Source organism: Mytilus galloprovincialis, chromosome 8 (assembly GCF_965363235.1).
Source record: "Mytilus galloprovincialis chromosome 8, xbMytGall1.hap1.1, whole genome shotgun sequence".
Taxonomy (NCBI): Eukaryota; Metazoa; Mollusca; class Bivalvia; order Mytilida; family Mytilidae; genus Mytilus; species Mytilus galloprovincialis.
In genome coordinates this window covers 71,669,385-71,694,113 of record NC_134845.1, presented here as the reverse complement: position 1 = coordinate 71,694,113, position 24,729 = coordinate 71,669,385, and the positions used below count along the sequence as shown (strand labels likewise).

General features: G+C 31.9%; 1 protein-coding gene across 2 annotated transcripts in view; it reads left to right on the top strand.

The window, feature by feature from the left end:
• The window catches only part of LOC143042506 (uncharacterized), a 46,791-nt gene continuing 22,062 nt past the window's right edge, over positions 1–24,729 (top strand). For both annotated transcript variants that reach the window (XM_076214835.1, XM_076214833.1), the window contains exons 1-12: positions 1–84; positions 2,438–2,564; positions 3,485–3,553; positions 5,051–5,098; positions 10,306–10,359; positions 11,647–11,682; positions 12,248–12,301; positions 14,314–14,373; positions 17,370–17,501; positions 17,802–17,981; positions 21,353–21,427; positions 21,998–22,156. In XM_076214835.1, the coding sequence (XP_076070950.1) occupies positions 2,500–2,564; positions 3,485–3,553; positions 5,051–5,098; positions 10,306–10,359; positions 11,647–11,682; positions 12,248–12,301; positions 14,314–14,373; positions 17,370–17,501; positions 17,802–17,981; positions 21,353–21,427; positions 21,998–22,156 (932 nt within the window). In that variant the 5' untranslated portion in view covers positions 1–84; positions 2,438–2,499. The remainder of the gene's footprint in view (positions 85–2,437; positions 2,565–3,484; positions 3,554–5,050; positions 5,099–10,305; positions 10,360–11,646; positions 11,683–12,247; positions 12,302–14,313; positions 14,374–17,369; positions 17,502–17,801; positions 17,982–21,352; positions 21,428–21,997; positions 22,157–24,729) is intronic.

Sequence of the window (24,729 nt, the reverse complement as noted above, 5' to 3'; positions counted from 1 at the left end):
AAACACAGCACGTTTACACATGGTAGTTGTTGCCATGGACGAAAGAAAGAAAAACAGGAAGTAAATTTAACCAAGTTTGAAACGGTAAGTAAATGATTATAATAAGAAATGTTCTCCACTTAGTTTCATTGATCACATTTATATCTATTAATTATTTTATGCATGTAAACGTTGTGGATAAGTCGACCACCATCACAGGCACTTGTTTCTATCCATTGGAAGACCCACTATCAACGTATATTTACGAGTAACTATACGTTGATAGTGGGTCTTCCAATGGCTAGAAATAAGTGCCTGTGACCACCATGTATGAATAGTTGAACACCCCTTTGATCTGAAAAAGATCACATATATACAAAACATGCACAATCAATAGTCTTTTTTACCCTTTTTATATCGATATACTGGCATTATTTTCTATTGCACATTCGTTGAAAAAAGATCGTGCATTTAACTTTCGCAATTTTACTATTGTTATTTCAATGTTATGAGAACGATATAATTCATAACTTACCCAATTAAATATGAAGACAATATGAAAGGGGCCCAATAAGCAATTAAAGAGTACATCCATCAGCATTGAAATAAAAAAACTTCAAGTAAATACAAGGTGTTGTAGACATACAATTTGCTATCTATTTTGCCTATATTAGCAAATGTAAAAAACTTGTTTCTAGAAATGATAAATGACTTTGAGTCTGTTTTCCTTTTCTTATATTAGTAATCAAAAGAGCGTTGGACTCGGAATTTTGTTTTCCTTTTGAATATGTTAACTTGTCATTTAGCCTGTATTGTCATTTTACGTATATTGCACTTTTCTTAGAAGACATTTTACTGGTTTAATCTCGTGTAAAAGACTGGAGTAAAGTAGGTAGAAATGGAGGAAAGGGGTGGTGATGGGGCTTGGGCTGGGGCTGTTACAAGTAAATTTGTGATTGATGATGAAGTTTTTAGGGAACATCAATCGTATAATTGAAAAGCAAACGAAAAAAAAAGATGTTGGAGCAGGCTTACTACGGGCATTAATTCTGTTGAAAGATTCTACTGGAATGTAAATTCCAATGGATTATTTTATGTAACAAAGGAATACATCAAACATAGTTGGCTGAAACATTATAAACGATTATTCTGTTCATATTTAAGAGTAGGGATTCCCCATGGTTACTGTACCATGTAAATCCCCATTTTATACTATCGCCACAACTTGCTGAAAAATAGTTGAAAATGGAGTTAATTCTTTGCATCTAACTTCTGAAACTTGTTGTTAAAAAGATGTTTTTTTTTTTAAAGAATATGGACAAAACAATTGTTTGTTTATTGTACGGCAAATTGCAGGACGTGGTACGGCGAATTGAAAATAACAATAACTTTTGTCTGTACGGTGTCTTGCACTATATTCTTTTAAAAAACATCTTTTTGACAAAAAAAATCAGTGAATTATATGCCACACTATATAAAACTAAAAACGTGTCTGGAAAAATAATGAAAAACAGTTCACTATCTTCACAATGGGGCGACACAGGATGATTGCCCTCGAAATTTTTCGGTACTAAGTGGCAAGTTTTGGAATATAACACAAAATTTTGTCTTAATTTTGTACTTATCGGCCTAATAATTTAAAGAATTATATATCAGAAAATCATTTCTTAATCGGCACTCTCATCAAATGAGTGGAAATGCTTTAAATTGAATGAATTAACTTGCTTACTTTTTTTTCTATTTCTCTCCGCTTTGTTAGTACCCAATATCCGGTGACGATGATACACAGTGACCATATCATGAGTATAATTGATAATCACACTACCCATTATTATGTATGAGTTGCATATGCAAGGTTTTGAAAAAAGAGAGGGGATGAGGCACTGTCATGACAACGGGAGTGTATGCATTAACCATATATGTAGATCTATGCAAGGGGCATTGCTTCTGTGTCCCCCTTAATCCGCTCTTGACTATTAACATCATGCACAGTAAAACGGGTCCTCGTACTTAAAAGTAGTTGTAATAGTACATCATACAAATCAAATCAAATATATTTTATTGTCAATTAAAGACGCCCATTACAGGCAGAATAATCACAAGTTAAATTTGGTACAATGATTACAAAATGATTACAATTATTTGAGTACAATTAAATCAATGATTACAACGAAGAGAAAAGAAAGACACACTAATGTACAGAATGCAATCTTCTTATACATTTTATTTTCATTGTCTAACCGTACAACCACGTAAGAAATTGAACAAACAAAGCTATATATTCATATTTCAAGTCTAACATTGTTTGGCTAATTTTCAAACAAAGTTTCTATAATTTACAATTGTTTGGAGATAGTATATCATCTGTTCAAGTACAGCTGCTAATTCCGGTAGGTCATTTGAAGAAATAATTCGTCGACATACATAATAATTCTGAATCTTCTTTTTTTCTTTCCAGACTAAATTAGAGACTTTTACGCAATATGAAAACCATATACTAGTAGTATAACTAAATTAAATATGTCGAGCAAAGGAAAAACTAAGCCAGGAGCTTCTACTAAGAAAGCAGTTAATAGTACATCAAAGTATGTTTTCCATATATTATCTTTAAAATTATATCATGTGCATTTGAACTATGTTGGTCTTGAAAGTGGTATCATGTCATTGTATATTTATACAAGAATAAACGGCATGACACATTGAATAAATACTGCACTAACATACGACGAGAAAATTTAACTATCTCGAGTGGAGAAATATCGTATTCCCCTCGATGCATTTGTAGGCTCTACATTGATGATATCGATTTTGTGGTAAATGACACGTTTTTACGGAAGAACGTCATCAGATATATGCGTGTGGCCAAACATTTTTGAAGCTAATAAAGAAGAAGTTATGCTGACATCCACGTCCTTTTTTGCAAATGACACGTTTTTATGGAAGAACGTCACCAGGTATACTTGTGGCTTCCTCCTATTACTCATCGACAATCATACCATATATCCTTAATTTTCATATTGGGACATCCACATGAAAAAGATCTCAACAGAATGTGTAAAGAAGAGGCATTTATTTGAAATCCTTAAGTTCGCCTTCACCACTGAACCAGAAGTTTACCATACGCTACAACAGGAAGTGCAATTGTGTCTTCTCAAGGTTTCATGTCCGCATTATTTAGCTTATCCATGGTCATCAAGATTTTCTTTAAAGTTTTTTTTTTTTATAATTATGTGAACTGATATTATTCTTTTTTAAAAGAATGATATAGTAATATAAGTCGCTTTGTTTGAGATGGGTTGTAGATGTGCTTATCATGCTCGGTTATTTAAATTGATAATCGTCTGTGACTTCATATTTATTTAATGGTTGATTTATTTGAAATAACAGCGAATAGATGCGTAGGCGCTGGTATTTTATTCGTAAAATTTACGCAATTTTGCTAATTTCAAATTTTAAGAGGAAGACATATGGACTTATATCATTATCCTTTCTTTTATTATTTCAGTAAAAAAAGTAATGGTCAGCCCGTTCCGGTAAAGTCAGCAAAAAGAAGTCCAACAAATTTTGACAACAGGTAATGAGCTATTTAAATCATTTTGGTGCGAGAGGCTATAGATGAATTTAATTTCCCCCTAAAGTTTCATTACAAATGAGAATTTGATATCGCCATATAACATGCAGTTACTAAATTGCAAAACAATAATGAACGAGCATTTGTTGTACGCTTCAAAATGTAAAAATTAAAAATAGAATAATATTTTCAGGTGAAACGTGTTAATCGCTTTAATTGCTGAAAGACACCAATGACCTTACGATTAGCCAATGGAAATGTCGCAATAGTGTTTCATTAAATTGCTTGTTGGTCCAATTAAATTAACCATTTTTGTATCACTTATTCGTATAACACTCAGAATAAGAGAAATATCTCGTCATGCGATAAATAGAAACCAGGCCACATATCTTCGCACGAATATCAGCCCATATCATGAATCCCCTGTAAATCTAAAAAAACTATCATAGTAAACTGAAGTGTCTTGACTTCAACATTAATTACCATTCGGATTTTTTTTCACAGGGAAAACTATGCATTCGTTGATCCGTATAGTTTGTTAACCATTATCAACGTTGATCATTACTCCTAGACTAAATGGCTGGGTTTACACCACTAACTTACTCTTGATGACAGACAAACTTGTGCAACTGGAAAAGCTTTTTAGGCCCGGCAGCAATCATACTTCCACACCATATCTCTATATTTGTAGAACATTTAGTAAAGGTTTTCAACAAATAATATTATTGACATACCTGCTTGTTTTGTCTTATATATTTTGAATGCTTCAGTCCTTATTTTTAGAATTTAGGTTTGAACATTATTAGATTGCTGTTATAATTCACACTTTTTAACTAAATTGCGAAGTGGTACACTAAAACTGAACATTGAAACAGGAAGATATACTGGCATGGCTAGAGAATTACGTTTTGAAATGTTGTAATATGCAGTGTGTTGAAAACGAATACCACTTTTTATTAGTATGCCCTGCCTATAGATCAATTAGGCCTATATATTTGCCAAAATTCTATTGTTCTTGGCCAAACCTTACTAATTAAAGTATCTATTTAAATTAAATATAAAAAAGGAAGATGTGGTATGATTGCCAATGAGACAACTGTCCACAAGAGACCAAAATGACACAGACATTAACAACTAAAGTCTGTTTTACATATTAAAAAAATGTGTAACTACATAAAATCTGCGTGGTCAATCAGATCACATATTGTTACTTAATGTTATTTACTTTCTTATAATGATTTATATGTATTGATCTCTGATGTTTATCATTTGTCACGTTGTAAATATGTTTTTCGTTGCTATAACATATATATATGCTTTTTGCAATAAAGTATTCATTGATTCATACTGAATAAAAGTTGTAATGCACATAAGGAGGAGCTGAACAGCTATAAAATGTTCGTTACAGACAAAAATTGCAAGCTCATTGAAATTGAACAGTTATGAATATATATTCATGTCGATATAGTGTACTTTCATTAAAAAGGACTTTTTTTCCAGAAATGAAAATCTTGAAAGTGATACGTCTTTTTTATTCACTGGAACATCGTAAGTATAAATATGAATTAAATATTAATCTTAATTTTCTCAAGAAATGACGTATACATTTTTTTGGCAAATCAGTTGGAAAACTGTACAAAATAATTAGAACATCTGCAATTGAAAAAAAACGTACTTGAGTTTAAGGTAGTACCAAACACCTTGACTAGAATTAATTTGGCTCGTTCAATTTTCGTGAAATTTGACAAAATATTCACTTTGGTCCTTTAACAAAAGTGTGAAAAAAACCCTTGAACACACAAAAATTCCATGGCGGAAAAAATAGCAGTTTGATAAACGTTAAATTTGATCATTGAGAATCTTATTATTTCCTAAGATTAGAACGTGATTAAAACGTTCATTTTGAGTTATCTCCCTGTAGTGATAGTACCACATTAAACCACTGTTGTCATGGCGCAGTCAGTTTCTTTTCGACATAGAACCACTAATATTGGACAGCTGAAGGTAGCATAACTGATTCTTACAGGTAAATGATAGTCCAATCACTGAAAATAACTATCAATTCCGCCAATTGTTTTATAATGTTAAAAAAAAGGATTTGCGTAATATATATATATAAAAAATTACAGGTCTAGGCCATCAACTTTAAAGTTGATAGACTTATTGTCTGGTGAAAACACAAAAAAGCTTTGTAACTTAGGAAAATATATACATTTCTCTTTTAAATTAAGAAACATTTTTTGTTGAATTTGAAGGTAGACTTTTTTTTTTAAATTGTCGGCATTCCTATGGGAATGATCTGAGCGCCTCTCCTTGTCGACCTCTTCTTATTTTCATATGAATCGCAGTTCCTTCAGACACTTGTCAAAAACAAGAAGACAAAAGAAGCCAGATTATTTAATTTCACTTTCAGATATATTGATGATGTTCTTTCTATTAACGATTCGAACTTTTCTGATTGGGTTCCATTAATATATCCCCAGAGCTAGAAGTTAAAGAAACAACAAACACCAATTCCTCCGCCTCATTTTTAGACTTATAACTTGAATTTGACATACACAGGCTTCTCAGTGCCAGAATCTATGACAAACGAGACGATTTTAATTTTGCAATCATCAATTCCCCCACCTTAGTAGCAATATACCAACTTCACCTACATATGGGATATACATTTCCCAACTTATTCGACATTAAAGAGCTTACAGCTCCTACTCAGACTTTGTAAAACGTCTCCAGTGTCTGAGCAGAAAGTTTGTGAACCAGGGGTATGCCAAAGAACGTCTCGTACTTTTTCTAAGAAAGTTCATTGGAAGGTACCGAGACCTTGTTAATAGATATTCCGTATCAACTTCACAAATAATACATGATAGTCTTGGTGTATAAATAACGTGTTATATTGTTCTTTTATTTATCTATGTTCTATTATTAATATTACTTTTACTGTTTGGTCTGTTTTTTTTGATATCCATTTGACGTGGCTCGGTACTTATGCATCCCATCAATGTGTTATTTGTATTATCTTTAATTTTTGCGGGTGTGTTTTGTACGTGTGACTATTTGTGTTTCTTTGGTACATATGACGTGACTCTGTACTTTTAAACATCCTGGCATTATGTCATTGTTCTATTATAATTTTGAAAATATTTTTAACGACACAATTATTTTATATCCCTACATATGTGACGTTTACATTCTGACGCATAACACGCGATTCTACACCAGAGTTGATGTGAATCTAGCCATTTAGTCACAGGACTTCAAATATTTCAATCCTTTATGGATTGATTTGAAATACAAAAATAAGTAAGCAATGAACGTGGTTGTTAAATTTGATATATGTTTTTTTTGTGCTTCTTTGTTTAATATTTTTGTTTTGTTCTGATTGAGATTGTGACACAGTTATGACTGCTGTACCCTTATTTTGACAATTTTACCCATTATGTATGTTTTGTTCATGCATGGTTGTACATATAATGAAATTTAATGCGACTGTCATACATGTGAGAGGTTTAGCGCTCTAAAACCAGGTTCAATCCACCAGGTTGTGAAGTAATACATTTTGGGGGGGGGGGGGTGCTTTTCATCGATTTTTTCTTTTGTTTCATTTTCTTGAATTTTGATGTGGTGTATCTTGTTGCGTTGTTCTGCATGAGTGATTTTCGTAGTCTCTTTTCGTGTATGATGGAAAGAAAACTAAAAAGAAACCTAATGGGACAATGATGAATGGACAACAACCGATAAGGAAACCCAGGAACTAGAATATACTCTTTATTTTTATGTAGAAAATAATTAAATTGACATAATCACTCACTAAACAAACCTTTCTCACCCGATTACAATACTGAAGTACGCTGATTTGGTATTAATGTCGGAAAGCAAATATGCATCTCCTAGAATTTAAAACTAATAAATAAGAATTGATTTGAAACAAGTGGCGGAAAATTACAATTACTGGGTCGATGCCACTGCTGGTGGAGATCTATTTTCCCGAGGGTATCACTAGCCCAGTAGTCAGAACTTTTTGTGCTGACATGAATTATCATTGATAATGTTATATTTATAAATTAACTGTTTACAAAATTTAGAATTTTTTGAAATAACAAGGCTTTTCTACCGCAGGCATAGATTACCTTAGCTGTATTTTGCAACACTTTTAGAACTTTTGGATTTCAATGCTCTTCAACTTTGTACTTTTTTTTTTTTTTTTTTTTTTTTTTAAACTTTTTTGAATTCGAGCGTCACTGATGAGTCTTTTGTAGACGAAACGCGCGTCTGGCGTATATACAAAATTTAGTCCTGGTATCTATGGTGAGTTTATTTAGTACATGGATATACGATTTGTACAGTTTCCTTACCAAGATAGTCGTAGTCATGTCCTAGGCCTTTCAAAATTAAAATTTCCACACTCAGTCTGCTTTAAATATCATACCGCTTAATTCTTCTCTGAAAAATCAGTCCTCGAGTAGCCGTTATTTTTTCTTCTTTCATTTTTACAATGGAAAATAGTGTCACTCATTCAGTTTGATGTTTTACTATTATTTAAAATATTAAAAGATAGGCAAAAGTTACCACAGAGACATTGAAACTCACAAGTCGAAAATAAACTGACAACGCCATGACTAAAAACACCAAAAAAGAACAAAAGACTAAAAAACAAATAGACAAACAGTAGTACAGAAAACACAACATATAAACTAAAGGTAATGACAGCACAAAGTTGCAACTGCAATATTTACGAAAAGCATTGATGATATTACAATAATCCAGCCGGTAACACATTATGTTGGAGCATACTATATTGTTAAAGCATCTTAGAGAGAATGCATAGCGCAAATGTATAAACGTCTGCTGTTGTCAATTCATCAGGTATTCAGCTGGTATTAAAGATGGTTGTAAAATTAATGAATAATGATAAAATATTTAGCTGCTAATTCATTTTTTTTTTAGACATTCTATGGCTTATTTCTCTTGGCCTTCATACTTTTGATGTATTGAGTCCATATTCTATTTTTTTTCTCGCCCCACTTAATTTTTTATGTCTTTTCATTTTGGATTTAAGTTTAAATAACGGTTTATTAAGTGGTACATATTTAGTTGATGTCTTCTTAGTTGATGTTATAATATAAATTGAATTGTTCTTTCAGTGTTTCTTCTCTGTCATGTTCGTTTTCTGCTGGTTTTAGTCTTTAGTGGTGGTATACTTTGAGAGTTCCTTTTTTAATCTAACCTGGCCCTACCAAGTGAGCTTTTCACGTCTCTTGAGTCTGTCGTCCGTTTTCGTCTTTGTTAACTTTTCCAAAAATTTTTTCTCTGAAACTACTGGGCCAAATGCTACCAAGCGGATGTCTGAAAGGAAGTCGTTTGACAGTTTTAGTTAAACTCGGCAACAATTATCATTGGTGTATCTAGTTTAAAAAGTGGACTGAATAACCTTGCTTTCCAGCAAAGATAACCAACATGGCTGAAATTAAAACATAGGAATGAAATACAAGTGCTGTCTATTGAAAACCTTTATGAATAGCGAAAACCTGATGCAAAAAGCATGTTTAAAAAGTTGAGCTTTACTCTCATGTCCATTCACGTAAAAACGGTTAAATGATTTCTAATAGGAGTTTTCGCCTTTATATGACACATTACCACTTGTTTGCCGATAGTAAAAACTATTAATTGCAAAAGTTACCAGCAACACAAGATTTACAAGGTCTGAGGTCAAAATGCCCGGCGAAATCATTAGTCGACTCGTTATTAGAGTCTTCGCTCTTCATAATTTTACCAATCTTTGGTGTCGTTGATGTTGTTACCAAATATCTTGAAAACTATAACCGATAGCTAGAAACTATTGAAACAAAAATGGTCAGCAAGGCAAGATCTACAAACAAGTTAATATTTCCGTTATAGTAAGTAGACTTTTTAAAGTAATGATTGACCTTACAGGACGGACGACTTTTCGTCCTCTCTTGTGTTTTGGGTAACAATTAAGGAGATGAGAGATTTTTATCATGAATTATTCAAGTCTATTATGTTGGAGAGTTCCTATTGTTTAAGAAGCACATAGACCTAGATGAATAGCACGTGCTCTTTCTAGCATCTTGTTTCTTTTTAGCTATCAATGTTATGTATTTCCAAAACTGTTTGCTATTTTCTGTGATATCTAGCTCCTATTCTACCGTCAACTTAATTGTTGTGTGATTTCATTTATACTTCAGTCGTTATTTATTTTCGTAATTATTTCCATTCTCCCCCTTATATTCCGTCCATATACATATTTCTTTCCGTTTCCGTTTCCGCCGTTTAGCAACACCCCGAAAGTACTCGTTTAGAACGCAGAAATCAAAAAGTGTATTTAGTACCATATTTAAATTTTCTATTACTTTAAACATAGTTCTTTTTCGAAAAAAAACCCGGTACACCGACTATGCTGCAAAACGAATCTTTTAATCAGCCCTAAAAGATTCAAAATACGAAAAGATGTTGCAAAGATACATTTTCCTGCTGATAAAAGAGGGGTGATTAATAGAACGGTGACATAGAGTTGCTTACATCCACGTCATTTGATAATAAAAGAATTTTGGAAGTTGTCTTAATTTTTGACAATCATACCACATTAAAGAAAACCTCACTAGAATGATATCAAAAATATCAGTACTTTATAGTATTCTCTTTAAAACACTAAAATTAAGATATGTTGAAAAGCTTAAACATGACAGATTTGTTTTGATGACAGTAATTTTCATTTATAATTCATTTGTTTCCAGACCTGAGATATTAGAAGATCAGTGGTTAACCAGAATTCATGAATTGGTGCAAAAGTAAGATTAAAAATGAAACATAAATTGCTATATGTTTGTTGATTAAGTATAACTCAAAGACGTGATTTTGGTTCTGCTAAGCTGACACCAAGTATGAAGATAAGCATATAGCAGCAAGTCGTTTTGAAAGGAAGGACAATTTTTCTGTCATCGATTATTTGTTAACTGACACTAGTATGTTATGGTATAGGAGGAGATTAAAAATGTAAAGCCTTTATTTGACCCTAAGCATTTTACGTAAATTTCATTTATAAATTATTTAGATACATTAGCGATCATAAAGAGATCGAATTGACATATTTGACCTGAAATTGACATTTTATGCACATTTTTTTGTAAAAAATAAATATTAACCAAGAATTCAAACAAAAAAGAACATCTACATCTAGAAAAAAATATCAACAAATATCAAAAAGTTTTGCCAAAGATTACTTTGACCACATATACCTGTTGATAGAAAAACCTCAGCGTTTCTGATAATTGAATTTTGTTGAAAGTTAAATTTACAGAAATTTACTGTCTCAATGATAAATCATATCACCACAGAAATGCTGACTACTGGGCTAGTGATACCCTCGGTTCGAAACACCACAGCCAGTGGCATAGCAATATTGATTCTAAAACTAATTTGATACGTTATTTTGTATTCATAAGACTCATCATTTGCATTACGGAAGTATAAAATGAATCAGACATTTGTTTGATGAGACTGTTCATCAGCAGCGGATCCGACACAAGTATACAAGTATTTTATGTGTCGAAAACGCTGCTGACGAACAGTCTCCAACTTTACAATTTTCCAATAGCCAGTGCTTCGATAATGACAGGGTTCAAATGGTAAATCTTGTCATACATTACCAATATTTATTTTAATTTTCAATGGTAGTTTTATCAAGGCGTTTCTCTTTCCGGTAGGGTTGACAAAAAACTTTTTGTTCCAGTTCAATTATTCCTATTGGGGCTCTCACTCCCAACGATGAACAATTTCCCTCAATTTAGCGGCTTTGGGTGAGGGGGCTTATTTACAATAGCGGGTGTAATATGGATAAAAACTGGTAGCATTTATATCAGACTACTTTTACAAATTGTGACTTGAATGGAGCGTTGATTCGTTTGCAATGATACCACATATTCTTATATCTATAAATGGTTAATGCAAAATACGTTGCTCCGGATAATCTGAGCACATGTCTTGATTTACAGTCGTACATTTTCATTTTCAATATCGCCATAAAATTGAATAACACAGTTAAACTATCAAATAATTGCATTATTTTTAATCCACAGGAAAAAAAAGCTACCAGAAGAAAGAAAATTTTCAGAGTAAGCTTTTAATCTGTTATTCTGCTTTGAATATTAAATTATGAATTGTCCATTCAAACTTTATTTTGATGCCATTCGTGTTGCTTAGTAATTAGTATTTGTGTAGTGTTAGTGGACTTTCTATTTGTTTGTCTCAGTTTGGTCCTGATGCTGCATGTGATTTTTCAAGTAATCGTTTTAAATTGTTCCAATTTGCATTTTGTTCCAGAAAGCTTTTTTTTGCTCTGTAAATAAATCAGGTTTACTGATGATACACATTTCCTGGAGCACTTCTATGAACGATAAGGAAGGAAATATATCTTTCATCAGCAGCCTAATTTTATTTTCATTATTATTTGATCCCTTTTTATGCTTATTCATACTACTATTACAATTGTCGGTAAGTGTGATTGAATGCAATTCCGTTAATCGGGTGAATTAAGTTGAATTTTTCTCAATTTTGACCAAAGCGGCTGATTAAAATATTTCTATTTATTGTACTTTTCAACAGCCTTGTATATATTGCATTTGTATGCTAGTAGGAAATAACCCACAAATTTACAGCACTTTTATGTTGTATTTTTAGGTCTTTACAACAGATATATGACGCCCTGTTAAAGGAATTAAGTGCTCGATGCGGGTAAGTGTGCCCTATCTAAACGCATTTTCCTTTTTAGCCTTTGCGTTGTCAGTTTATTGTCGATCTATGAGTTTGACTGTCCCTCTGGTATCTTTCGCCCCTCCTTTTAATCATCGCAAAAGATACCAGGATTATAATTTGCGGGTGTTGTCTACATTAGACTCTTCAGTTTGGTTCGAATCTCACGGTAAAAAGTAAATTAACAAAAATGCTTATTCATTGTACAGGCATTGTCTTAAGTAGAAAATTTTGGATTAAACATTGCGTCATAGCTAGCTTATCCTTTCACTTGTTCTACAGTCGCATAAAATTTCATTATATTGACACCGACGTCTGGACAAAACTTACAGACATAATAGGTTCAAATGTCAAAAATAGGGGAAGCATAACATTGAATTATAAAAAACAAAAAAAATATGCCAACAAAGAACCACAAAAGGCATAAAGACAAGCACATTAGCAAAAATGAAAGACAAGAATTCATAAATACCGCAATACCACTTTGACGGGAGCCACGTGAAATGGATATTAAAAAAAATAAATTAAACAATAAAAGTATTATTCACAAAGACAAATAGAAAAACACTATAACACGTTATTATGAAAATAAACAACATCAGTACTCACAATCTATACTTCAAGATAATCCTGTAATATTTGTGAAGTTGATACGGAATATTTATCATTAAGGTAGGTATTGGTATCTTCCGTTGAACTTTTTAAGAAATAAGAGGAGACATTCTTTGACATACTCCTTGGTCATCAACTGCCTGCTCAGACACTGGTGGCGTTTTACAAAGTCTGAGTAGCAGCTTTAAGCTCTTGAATACCAAATAAGTTGGCTAAAGGTATATCCCATAGGCAGGCGAAGTTGGTATTTTGCAACTAAGGTGGGGGAAATTGATAATTTCAAAATTAAAATGATCTCGCCATGAAGGACTGATGATTTTCCAAAATCTCGTCCATTTCAAATTATATATTTCGTATGTGTGATTACCCGAGTGCTCATTTATTTCTAATTCTTTTACAAAACACTTGTAGTAGTACGATTTACATACAAAGACAATATTAATTAAAGCTTTGTCCGCAGGAACAATAACAAACCTATCGTGAAGATACATGTATTATAGACATTTCACAGTCGTTTCTGAAAACGGACGTTGGTCGACCAAACACATAGTTTTACAACTCATGAATGCGATGTTTTATCAGAGACATGATTGTTTTGACCCATTCTGACAAAGTGTTTAGTTCAAACAGCCAGATAAGTACGAAGTTAAAGACCATTTGAAAACTTAATTCGGAAACGTTGTACCAAATACGAATAATACTTGAAGAAGTTGGTTTACTAACTCATAATTTTTGGCACTGAAATGTTTTAAATTTAAAACTACAAAAATGGCTAATTCTGTCAGTTGAAGAAGAATATTACTAATTGTGTCATTTAGTGATGTATTTGCGTATCATAAATGATTGTACAGTTCTTTAAGCTATGATTTCTTTGTATGATTTATCAAAATTACCTGCATATGGATCGATCGCCCAATTAAAACGATGTTCCTTTCATTTCCTGCCATTATTTCATTTCTATGTTATATTTTGTGTACTATTGTTTAGTCATGGCTTTGTCATTTTAATTTCACACTTTGAAAATTTGAATATTCCTCTAGTATTTTTCGCATCTCTTTTTTCATAATTTACCAAAACGTAGTATATATATGATTCGTGCTTTGTTCAAATATATATATTAAAAGTGATATGTCATCGAGCTTGTTTTCAAGATACAGGAATGAAAATATGACACACTTTGTATGGAATATAAAGGGAAGGCATCCTTTTGCGAATAAAGAGCAAACAATTTGAAAGACAAGCTTTGCAAATATCAAAAGGCTAATTGGATCATCGTCCGATTTTTCTTGCTAAGTCATACGTTTTATTTTAACTATTTCCGAGTAGCCTCCAAAGGCAGAAGACTCACAATCCACTTTAAATGATGTAAAAACAATTTACAGGGTGAAGTTTGAACCAATTTTTGGAAAAAACACCGAAATACAGTTTGACACTATAGAAAGGTTAGTAGTATATAATATATTTTGGAATAAACTGAAGTTTCTTCTAAAAAGTACAACACGATAAAATAATAAAAAGTAGTCGATACATTATTATTGAAAACCTATTACACAGATTGTCGTTTTATAATGTCTAAGCATGTGTAAAAGTTGTATGAAATATTTTTGAAACTTTTTTTTTCAAATTTCACACCGAACATTTTAAGCAAATGTTCTTACCATGAACTGTATGTCCCATCGACAGTCTTTTTGTCTATGAGACATATATATTCACCATGAACTGCATGCGCCATCGACAGTCTTTTAGTCTATGAGACATATATATTCACCATGAACTGCATTCGCCATCGACAGTCTTTTTGTCTATGAGACATATATATATTCACCATGAACGGCATGCGCCATCGACAGTCTTTTTGTCTATGAGACATATATATTCACCATGAACTGCATGCGCCATCGACAGTCTTTTTGTCTATGAGACATATATATTCACCATGAACTGCAAGCGCCATCGATAGTCTTTTTGTCTATGAGACATATATATTCACCATGAACTGCATGCGCCATCGACAGTCTTTTTGTCTATGAGACATATATATTCACCATGAACTGCATGCGCCATCGACAGTCTTTTTGTCTATGAGACATATATATTCACCATGAACTGCATGCGCCATCGACAGTCTTTCTATCTTTGATGTAGATTTCCACAACATATACTGCATATTCCGTCGAAAGTTTTTCTATCTTTGGTGCAAAGTTTCAATCATCAATCGGGAAAACATTAACTTATTTTTAACTTGTTGTACTCATGGCCACATAGGTCAACAAAAAAGTAATATGAAGAAAATGTACTTTTCCTGCGTTAATCAATTGTAGATTATCGGGGGAAAACCATTTGCTATAACAACTTCGATCACCGTCTCGAATACTTTCCAATTGTATCAAAAAGTAGAATCACAAAAAAACTGAACCTAAAAGAAAATTCAAAACGGAAAGCCTGTTTACTTGTGTAAAAATATTAAAGAGAAAAGGAGGCCTGTTCATATGCCTAGTATTACAGATATTGATATTAACGAACAACTGAATAATATGGAAAGTTTTGATACCGCTTACTTCAATTCATTTTTTTAGCTCACCTGGCCCTAGTGAGCTTTTCCCATCACTTGGCGTCCGGCGTCCGTCGTCCGTCGTCCGGCGTTAACTTTTACAAAAATCTTCTCCTCTGAAACTACTTGGCCAAATTTTACCAAACTTGGCCATTATAATCATTGGGGTATCTAGTTTAAAAAATGTGTCCGATGACCCGGTCAACCAACCAAGATGGCCGCCATGGCTAAAAATAGAACATAGGTATAAAATGCAGTTTTTGGCTTATAACTCAAAAACCAAAGCATTTAGAGCAAAACTAACATGGGGATAAACTTGTTTATCAGGTCAAGATCTATCTGCCCTTAAATTTTCAAATGAATCGGACAACCCGTTGTTGGGTTGCTGTCCCTCAATTGGTAATTTTATGGAAATTTTACTGCTTTTGTTTATTATCTTGAATATTATTATAGATAGAGATAAACTGTAAACAGCAATAATGTTCAGCAAAGTAAGATTTACAAATAAGTCAACATGACTGAAATGGTCAGTTGACCCCTTTAGGAGTTATTGCCCTTTATAGTCAATTTTTAACCATTTTTCGTAAATCTTAGTAATCTTTTACAAAAATCTTCTCCTCTGAAACTACTAGGCCAAATTAATTCCAAACTTGGCCAACATCATTATTGGGGTATCTAGTTTAAAAAATGCGTCCGGTAACCCGGTCAACCAACCAAGATGGCCGCCATAGTTAATAATAGAACATAGGGGTAAAATGCAGTTTTTGGCTTATAACTCAAAAACCAAAGCATTAAGAGCAAGTCTAACGGGGTAAAATTGTTTATTAGGTCAAGATCTATCTGTCCTTAAATTTTCAGATGAATCGGACAACCCGTTGTTGGGTTGCTGCCCCTGATTTGGTAATTTTAAGGAAATTTTACAGTTTTTGGTTATTATCTTGAATATTATTATAGATAGAGATAAACTGTAAACAGCAATAATGTTCAGCAAAGTAAGATTTACAAATAAGTCAACATGACCATAATGGTCAGTTGACCCCTTTAGGAGTTATTTCCCTTTATAGTCAATTTTTAACCATTTCGTAAATCTTAGTAATCTTTTACAAAAATCTTCTCCTCTGAAACTACTGGGACGAATTAATCCAACCTTGGCCACAATCATCCATGGGGTATCTAGTTTAAAAAAATGTGTCCGTTGACCTGGCCATCCAACCAAGATGGCTGCCACGGCTTAAAATAGAACATAGTGGTAAAATGCAGTTTTTGGCTTATAACTCAAAAACCAAAGCATTTAGAGCAAAACTGACATGGGGTAAAATTGTTTATCAGGTCAATTTGTATCTGCCCTCAAATTTTCAGATGAATCGGACAACCCATTGTTGGGTTGCTGCTCCTGAATTGGTAATTTTAAGGAAATATTGCTGTTTTTGGTTATTATCTTGAATATTATTATAGATAGGGATAAACTGTAAACAGAAATAATGTTCAGCAAAGTAAGATTTACAAATAAGTCAACATGATTGAAATGGTCAATTGACCCCCTAAGGAGTTATTGTCCTTTATAGTCAATTTTTAACAATTTTCATAAACTTTGTAAATTTTACTAACATTTTCCACTGAAACTACTGGGCCAATCATTATAGATAGAGATAATTGTAAGCAGCAAGAATGTTCAGTAAAGTAAGATCTACAAACACATCGCCATTACCAAAACACAATTTTGTCATGAATCCATTTGTGTCCTTTGTTGAATATTCACATAGACCAATGTGAGTGACACAGGCTCTTTAGAGCCTCTAGTTTAAAGATAAAAGATAAAAGATAAAAAGTGTGTAAAAATAATAACATTATAGTGGATAGATATTTACATATATTTCTGTTTTGCAGCGAAAATAAAAATGAAATTAACACTTTGGATCTTGAAAAAAAGATGTCTGAAATGAAATTGACAAATGAAACGTTGACGAAAAGAAAAGAGGAAGTAGAACAACAATTAACCAAAGTCAAAGACGAACAAAAGTAAATATAACATAGTTATACGTACCATGAGGTTATCTGAATGCGCAAAAAATAAAAATAAAACATCAATCATTATAAATGACATAAAGTATTCAGCAGCACAAAATCAACAGTTTGAAATATTGTAATAATAAACACATTAAAAAAAACGTATTGTAACTAACCGGTCATTACCTCGGATATTTTGAAAGTGTTTTGTTTAGAAACTTAAAAGTACTGTTTTTTTTTATTCATACACCAATAGAGATATCAGTCAGTGTTCGATGGTCTGTAATAATAAAATTAATATTTTATGATTAGGAGGCTTGATGACAGCAATAAAAAGTATCAGTACGAAGTACAGAGTAAGACAGCAGAACTCAATGAAATAAAAGAAAAGATGAAGAAATTAGAACATGAATTAAAAAAGGAAAAAGAAAATCAAGTGGGAAAAGCCAAAGACCAAGTAGAAACGAAGGTTGATAATAACTTACAAAACAAGTATGTGATATTACCGTAAAAGCTTAGCAAGTAATTTAAAATTTCTGTAAGAAATTTCATTTTTGTATGTGAGCATTTTATAAAAAAATATTTTAGGAGACATTTTGAACTTATCAAGTAGAAAGCCTTGGCTCACACTGAACAGCAAGCTATAAAGAGCCCCCAAAAATGAGTAGTGTAAAACTATTCAAACAGAAAAACAAACGGTATAATCTTTATAAAAAACGAGAAATGAGAAACACTTATGAAACATATCAACAAACGACATCTACTGAACCTCAGATTTCAAAATTAGGACAGGTACATACAAATGTAGCGGTTTTATACGTTTTAATAGGTACATACCTTTACCCTTGTGTGAAACAATAGTATTACATCACAAAATAGAAAGACACACTATAAAATATCAATTGAAATGGCTTAACTCAATCAAAAGACATATTACCGTGAACATACACTGAACAAATTAATTTGATCTATTATTCAATGTAAATACAAAATCAATAAAATAAGGGGTGAAAAAATAAAGGTAACAGTAGAATACTTCTGAGACATATTAACCAATTAAATAAACCCATCAATAACCTTTAACAAAAAGTATGAAAATACAAAAAGATACACAGGTAAATGAAAATCAATTCTTTGTACCGTTAAAAAGTCGTTTTAAATAATTCGAATACACGAAAATTGTGTTAAAACAAGAGAAATGTAATGAGCCTCATGAAGACGCATATAAACCATGTTCTATCTATGCATCTCGTTGTTTACGATTTAAAAATGGATATTTCTTTTACTGTCCAATAATAGTACAGTTTTCGGCATGTGATATTGACATTTTTAAAACCTTTGCTTACTGTGAAAGAACTACGTATTTCAGTATTTGCAAGACAATTTTGTGAAAATTTTGTTTGAAAACAATAAAAAATGCTGCACAGCGTCATGTTTTCTCTGACTGTGAATGAGTCTTTACACCAAATTTAATGTATTTTGGGTATGCACTTATTGATATCACTTTTTGTGTCGTTGATTCATTCGTGTGACGCACAGTTCGTAATTATATCATGCTGTTGTTGTGTACTGTCTTAAATTAAACGTAGGTGTTCGTTGTAATAATGTGGTTAACAGTCGAAATGTATTTATTATTTACTTATGTGTTTCTCTTTTCTGAGTGTTCTTGCATTTATTTGTGATGTATTCCTGTCGTGTAATGTTGTCATTTTAGCAGTATTGTTAACATTGTCATTTAGCGCGATGTTTGGCTAACAATAACACTTTGTTCAACCCACCATCTTTCTAATAATGTACTGTACCAAGTCCGGAATATGTCAGTTGTTATCAAATAGTTCGTTTCCATTATATGTTGTGTTGGCGTTTTTTGTTGTTGTTGTACTTCAGTGTTTCTGTTGTTCCGTTGTTTTCCTTTTATAGTTGAGGTGTTTCCCTTGGTTTAAGTTTGTAATCCGGATTTGTTTTCTCTCAATCGATTATGACTTTTAAACTTTTATACTACTGTATCCTTTATTAGTCTTATATACATACTTTTTTCATTATTTGTTATTGGCTTTTTCTGTAACTGCGAGTACTCCACTGATCTGAACGGAGTGTTTTTTGTGTTTTCTTTTAGTATTTTGTATGCTATGTATCGATATGAGTTAAGCCTTTTTTACTGAAAATTTTATAGATTGTTCTGATGTTTTACTGTTGCACAACTGTTCCAGGTTAATCTCGTGTTATGCTGTAAGTGCCTCTCCCAAGTCATGATCCTTTAATTCTGTTGATGTCGTTTGTTGCTATATATCAGTTTGTTTTTTCGCTTATTGTTTTGTTCATATATAAGACAGTTCATTTTCTATTTGAATTATTTTACATTTGTCATTCAGGGGCCTTTTATAGCTTACTATGAGGTATGAGGTTTGCTCATTGTTGAAAGATATATTGCTCATAGTTGTTAACTTCATCCCCAGTTAGTCTCTGGTGGAGAGTTGTCTCATTGACAATTATGCCACTTTGTTATGCCCCACCTGCGATAGTAGAGGGGCATAATGTTTTCTGGTCTGTACGTTCGTCCGTCCGTCCGTATGTCCCGCTTCAGGTTAAAGTTTTTAGTCAAAATAGTTTTTGATGAAGTTGAAGCCCAATCAACTTGAAACTAAAAACACAGGTACCCGTGATATGATCTTTCTAATTTTAATGCCAAATAAAGTTTTGACCCCTATTCCATGGTCCACTGAACATAGAAAATGTAGGACGAAGGTCAGGTTAAAGTTTTTGGTCGAGGTAGTTTTTGATGAAGTTGCAATCCAATCAACTTGCAACATAGTACTCATGTTCCCTATGATATGATCTTTCTTATTTAAATGCAAAATAAAGTTTTGAAACCAATTTAACGGTCAACTGAACATGGAAAATGATAGTTCAAGTTGAGTATCCGTGTACTATAGACACATTCTTGTTCTTTTTTTTTAATGGTTTTCCTGGTTTTTTTCCTGATTACACTGAACAGACAATGTGCAAACTTTAACTTAAGTTCTGATATGATCACAGTTGAAAGTAAACATATTGATAATTTAAGTTTTAGTATTGAATTTTCTGAAATACTTAGAATACGTTTTCCCTATACATATACACTATATTTAATTTTTAATTTTGTAAACATAGTCTTTTGACTTGAAAGGAAGCTCTCTCGTGAATTGGACATATTTTCTAACTCGCCAGTACAAATAAGCTGGTTTTCGACTGACTACTACATTTTGTTGATATATAAAGCGTAATAGAAGCGGATGCCAGTTTACAGTTCAAAGTGATTGTCAATTTTGGTGTGTCTTGGTGAAAGAAGGGTTTCTTATCTTTTCCAACGAATCTGTCTAAGAATCTCACATTTGTTATACTGGAGTTTGGAATTTCGGTTGATGGTCAAACTTAGGATCGTATAATATGCTTATGGTGCAGCTGTTTTAACATTTCTACGAACATTTTTTTTTGATTTCCTGGAGAGCAATATAGGTAGGTAGGAAATATAGAAATGAATCTTAAATGTAAAATAGTTCATTTCGTCAAGTTATATTATATTTTACATCGATTTTTTTAATTTTGTTTCGGTTATCAGTAGCTTTTTTCTGAACTAAACAATTGAATCATGAGAAGCAGTTTATAAGTTTATAAAGGATGTTAACAAAATAAAAAAAAAGATATATTCATTGTATATGTAAAATGCTTACTCTGTACGTGTATAAAACAGGAAGGTACATGGTGAAACAAGTATTTTAAACGTATATCAAAAATCAAACACAACATAAATGAACACATTTTCGTTCGATCACTTAAATGATAAAAGATTTTCTGTAGATATTTAATAACTTTCTTTTGATAAGGATAATGAAATTAGAAGAACAGATAGCAAATATGACAAATACTTTCGAGAAGGAAAAATCTGATCTGAATGTCAGGCAAGTATTATCAACATAATAAAATATTAATAATGTTTACTTCACGACACCCAGGGAAAAATGATAAGCTTCATCAACATATTTTATTTACTTAAATGAAAAAAAAAGTTTTTCCGTGTCTTGTGCTAATGGGAGAATATTTTTTTTAAAGTCGATAGGTTTTAATTTATAATTTTGAATTGCAGGATTTATTAAAATGTCATTACAAAGAGTAATACAAATGATTATCATTAAACTCAAAACTTGATGAGAGTAATATCCAATTTATCAACTTAACTTTTGTGAACCGTAAATGCAATTGAACAATCTTCGGTGATAAACAAAAGAAGATGTAAGTATTGACCAAAACCAACCGCATGCAAGTTTGATGTAAACATTGGGATTTCTTTACTAAAAGCTACTCAATGTACTAGCAAAATAGATTATAAAAAGACATAAAAAGAAAGATAAATCACAAACTGATAGTTTTCATTTCCTTCAATTATTACTTTATTTAATTCACACACAATTAATTTGATATTTCGCTCTAGCTTGTATTCTATAAAGCTTAATGCAGTTTTGTTTTTAAAGATTGCAACAGGAAATCTCAAAAATAAAACAACAACTGGATGAAAAAAATAAATCATATGACAAAGAAACCAGTGAACGAAAAGCAATTGAAAAAGAAAATTTGGAACTGGCAAAGAAAAACACAAGTTTAGAACAAGAAGTCCAGGAATTGAAATCAAAGTGAGTGCTTTTTGGTGTAATAAAATATTTTGTTTAAATAGGAAAACACCTGACTCAAGTAATAAGCTGCAACAAAAAGCTGTAATATAACCAGATTTTATCTTGAAAAACTCCCAGATTAAATCTATTAGATTTTTTAATGTTGTTGGGGACCACTTAATCATGTTAAAACAATCATTTCAAATTTGATCGATTTTGCTTTGAGGCTTTCTTAATCTTTAATAGATAGATAGATATTTTTATTTTAAAGTACAACTTGATACATATACATGAAATACAATATATTACAATTTTTAACATAAGCAGTCAATTAACGTGTATTTTTATACCAACCAGCCTTTAGAGGCTTATGATGCACTGTCATTTATGTACAAAAAATTATATATATATAATATTATATATATACGAATATAATTTTTGTTTGACACTTGAAAAATTCAAGTTTTCACATAGAACACTGAAATCAGAAATCAGCTATTATATTTTTAATCTGTTTCCGCTTTATAGGAGATTCAAAAGTCGAAAACAGACCGAGAAAGCTATGTGAAAAAAACCGATGAAAAACGATTAATTGTCTAAGGGTGACTTTTAAAGATAAAATTTCAAAGTATTAACTCTAAATACTAAACCTGTCTTTCACTGAAATTTGTTATCAATTTTTTAATGAAAATTGTTCATTGTAGACACACCTTTAATTATGTTGGTTGTAATGCTTTGTTTTTCAAACATCTTTGACAATCAGCAAACATAAATTCATTGTGTAATGTAAAAATATGGACATGTTGTATTATTTCGACAAATTAAAGGATGTTTGCAATTATAGTCAAAACAGCCTTCAACAATGAAAATAAAACCTAAACCTTATAGGCGGCCATAAAAGGACACGACATAACAAATATGAATCAATTCAAATGCGAAAACCAACAGACTAATTTGTAAGTTTAAAAGAGGGGCGAAAGATATCAGAGGAACAGTCAAACTCTTAAATCTGACAACGCCATGCCTACAAATGAAAAAGACAAACAGACAGATAATAGTACACAAGAACATATTTGTGAGTGTTCAAACCTTATCTATCCTTCAACAGTGGTGTAATAGCACAACATGAAAACAAACTATAAAAATAAGTAGAAAAAACATTAACTCATCAGATCGACACAAACAAATACATCAAACAAAAACCCAGACAGGTCGTGGTAGGGTATATATTAGTGTTTTCAACGGTTAACCGGATAACAGTTCGAACGACCGAATACCGAATACCAAAAACGCTAAACGGTTAACCGGACTTATTATTTCAATTTTAATTGATTTGATATAAATTTGTATTGAAATCATTAAATAGTTGTGTTTTCTTAAAAAATTGTCACCGTGGTAATTAATTTGACGGATCAATTGTCCAGTATATTGATTGCTATTGTTAATCCGAAAATATAAAATTAATTAGAACTTGTCTCCTACCTCGGGGCAAGATCTTAAGGAAACATAATTAGTTACATGTTTTTTTTTAACAGTAACTTTTAATCAGTAATACGATTAAATTTTACGATTTACTTTATTATTTCATTTTTGATCTCATATTGTGTAGACCTACATCTGAATGTGCAATCTCCGTCGTGCAAGGCTTTGTCATACTTTAAACTAAATGCTTACTCAAAAAACTGTAAAAAGCAAACCAACGTGAGTGTAATCAATTTATACTTGATGGTACAAGTATCAGGATTAATCAATTTAAATTAAAACACTCCACATTATTTTCGGAGACAACAAGACAAAATGAAAGAATCTTTTCGGACATATTCAATTCTACGAGATCAAAACGTGTTTTTTTTTAATTTTTCAAACTGAAGATAGTACAAACGGCAAAGTTGATACCGTGAATTTGATTATTAAAAGTCAAACTCCGACAGGAATCTTCACAGACAAGCCTTATAATACCAAAGGAAACACTTCAATTCATCGTATTATAAAAACGTAAAAGTATGACTTGGATGAAAGGAAGTCACATTGACACTCACACCACATCTCATTATATCGATATGTAGGGTACTATGGACAAGGTCTTCAAACATCAAATTAAACAACCGGTTAACCGGTTAATCGGTCGAACGGTTATACGAATAACCGGTTAGGCAAAACTGTACGATTTGGCAACACTAGTATATATATATATATATATATATATATATATATATATATATATATATATATATATATATATATATATATATATATATATATATATATATATATAAGTACGTCTGAGTCAGTGACAACTCTACAAGTTGTCACTGACTCAGACGTACTTATAAATATAATTATTTTCTGTGACTGTATATTACATTAATTTGTAGGATCCTTTACTATAGATAATTTAGCTGATCTGTAACAATAACATCTTCATGCCTTATATATCATGTACTGTAGTACGCCGCTAGATTAAAACTGACGAGGAAAAGTAACACACGGCCAGCGAAAGCTCTTATTTTGAGAGCCCAGGTGGTCGTGTGGTCTAGCAGGACGGCTGCAGTGCAGGCGATTTGGTGTCACGATATCACAGTAGCATGGGTTCG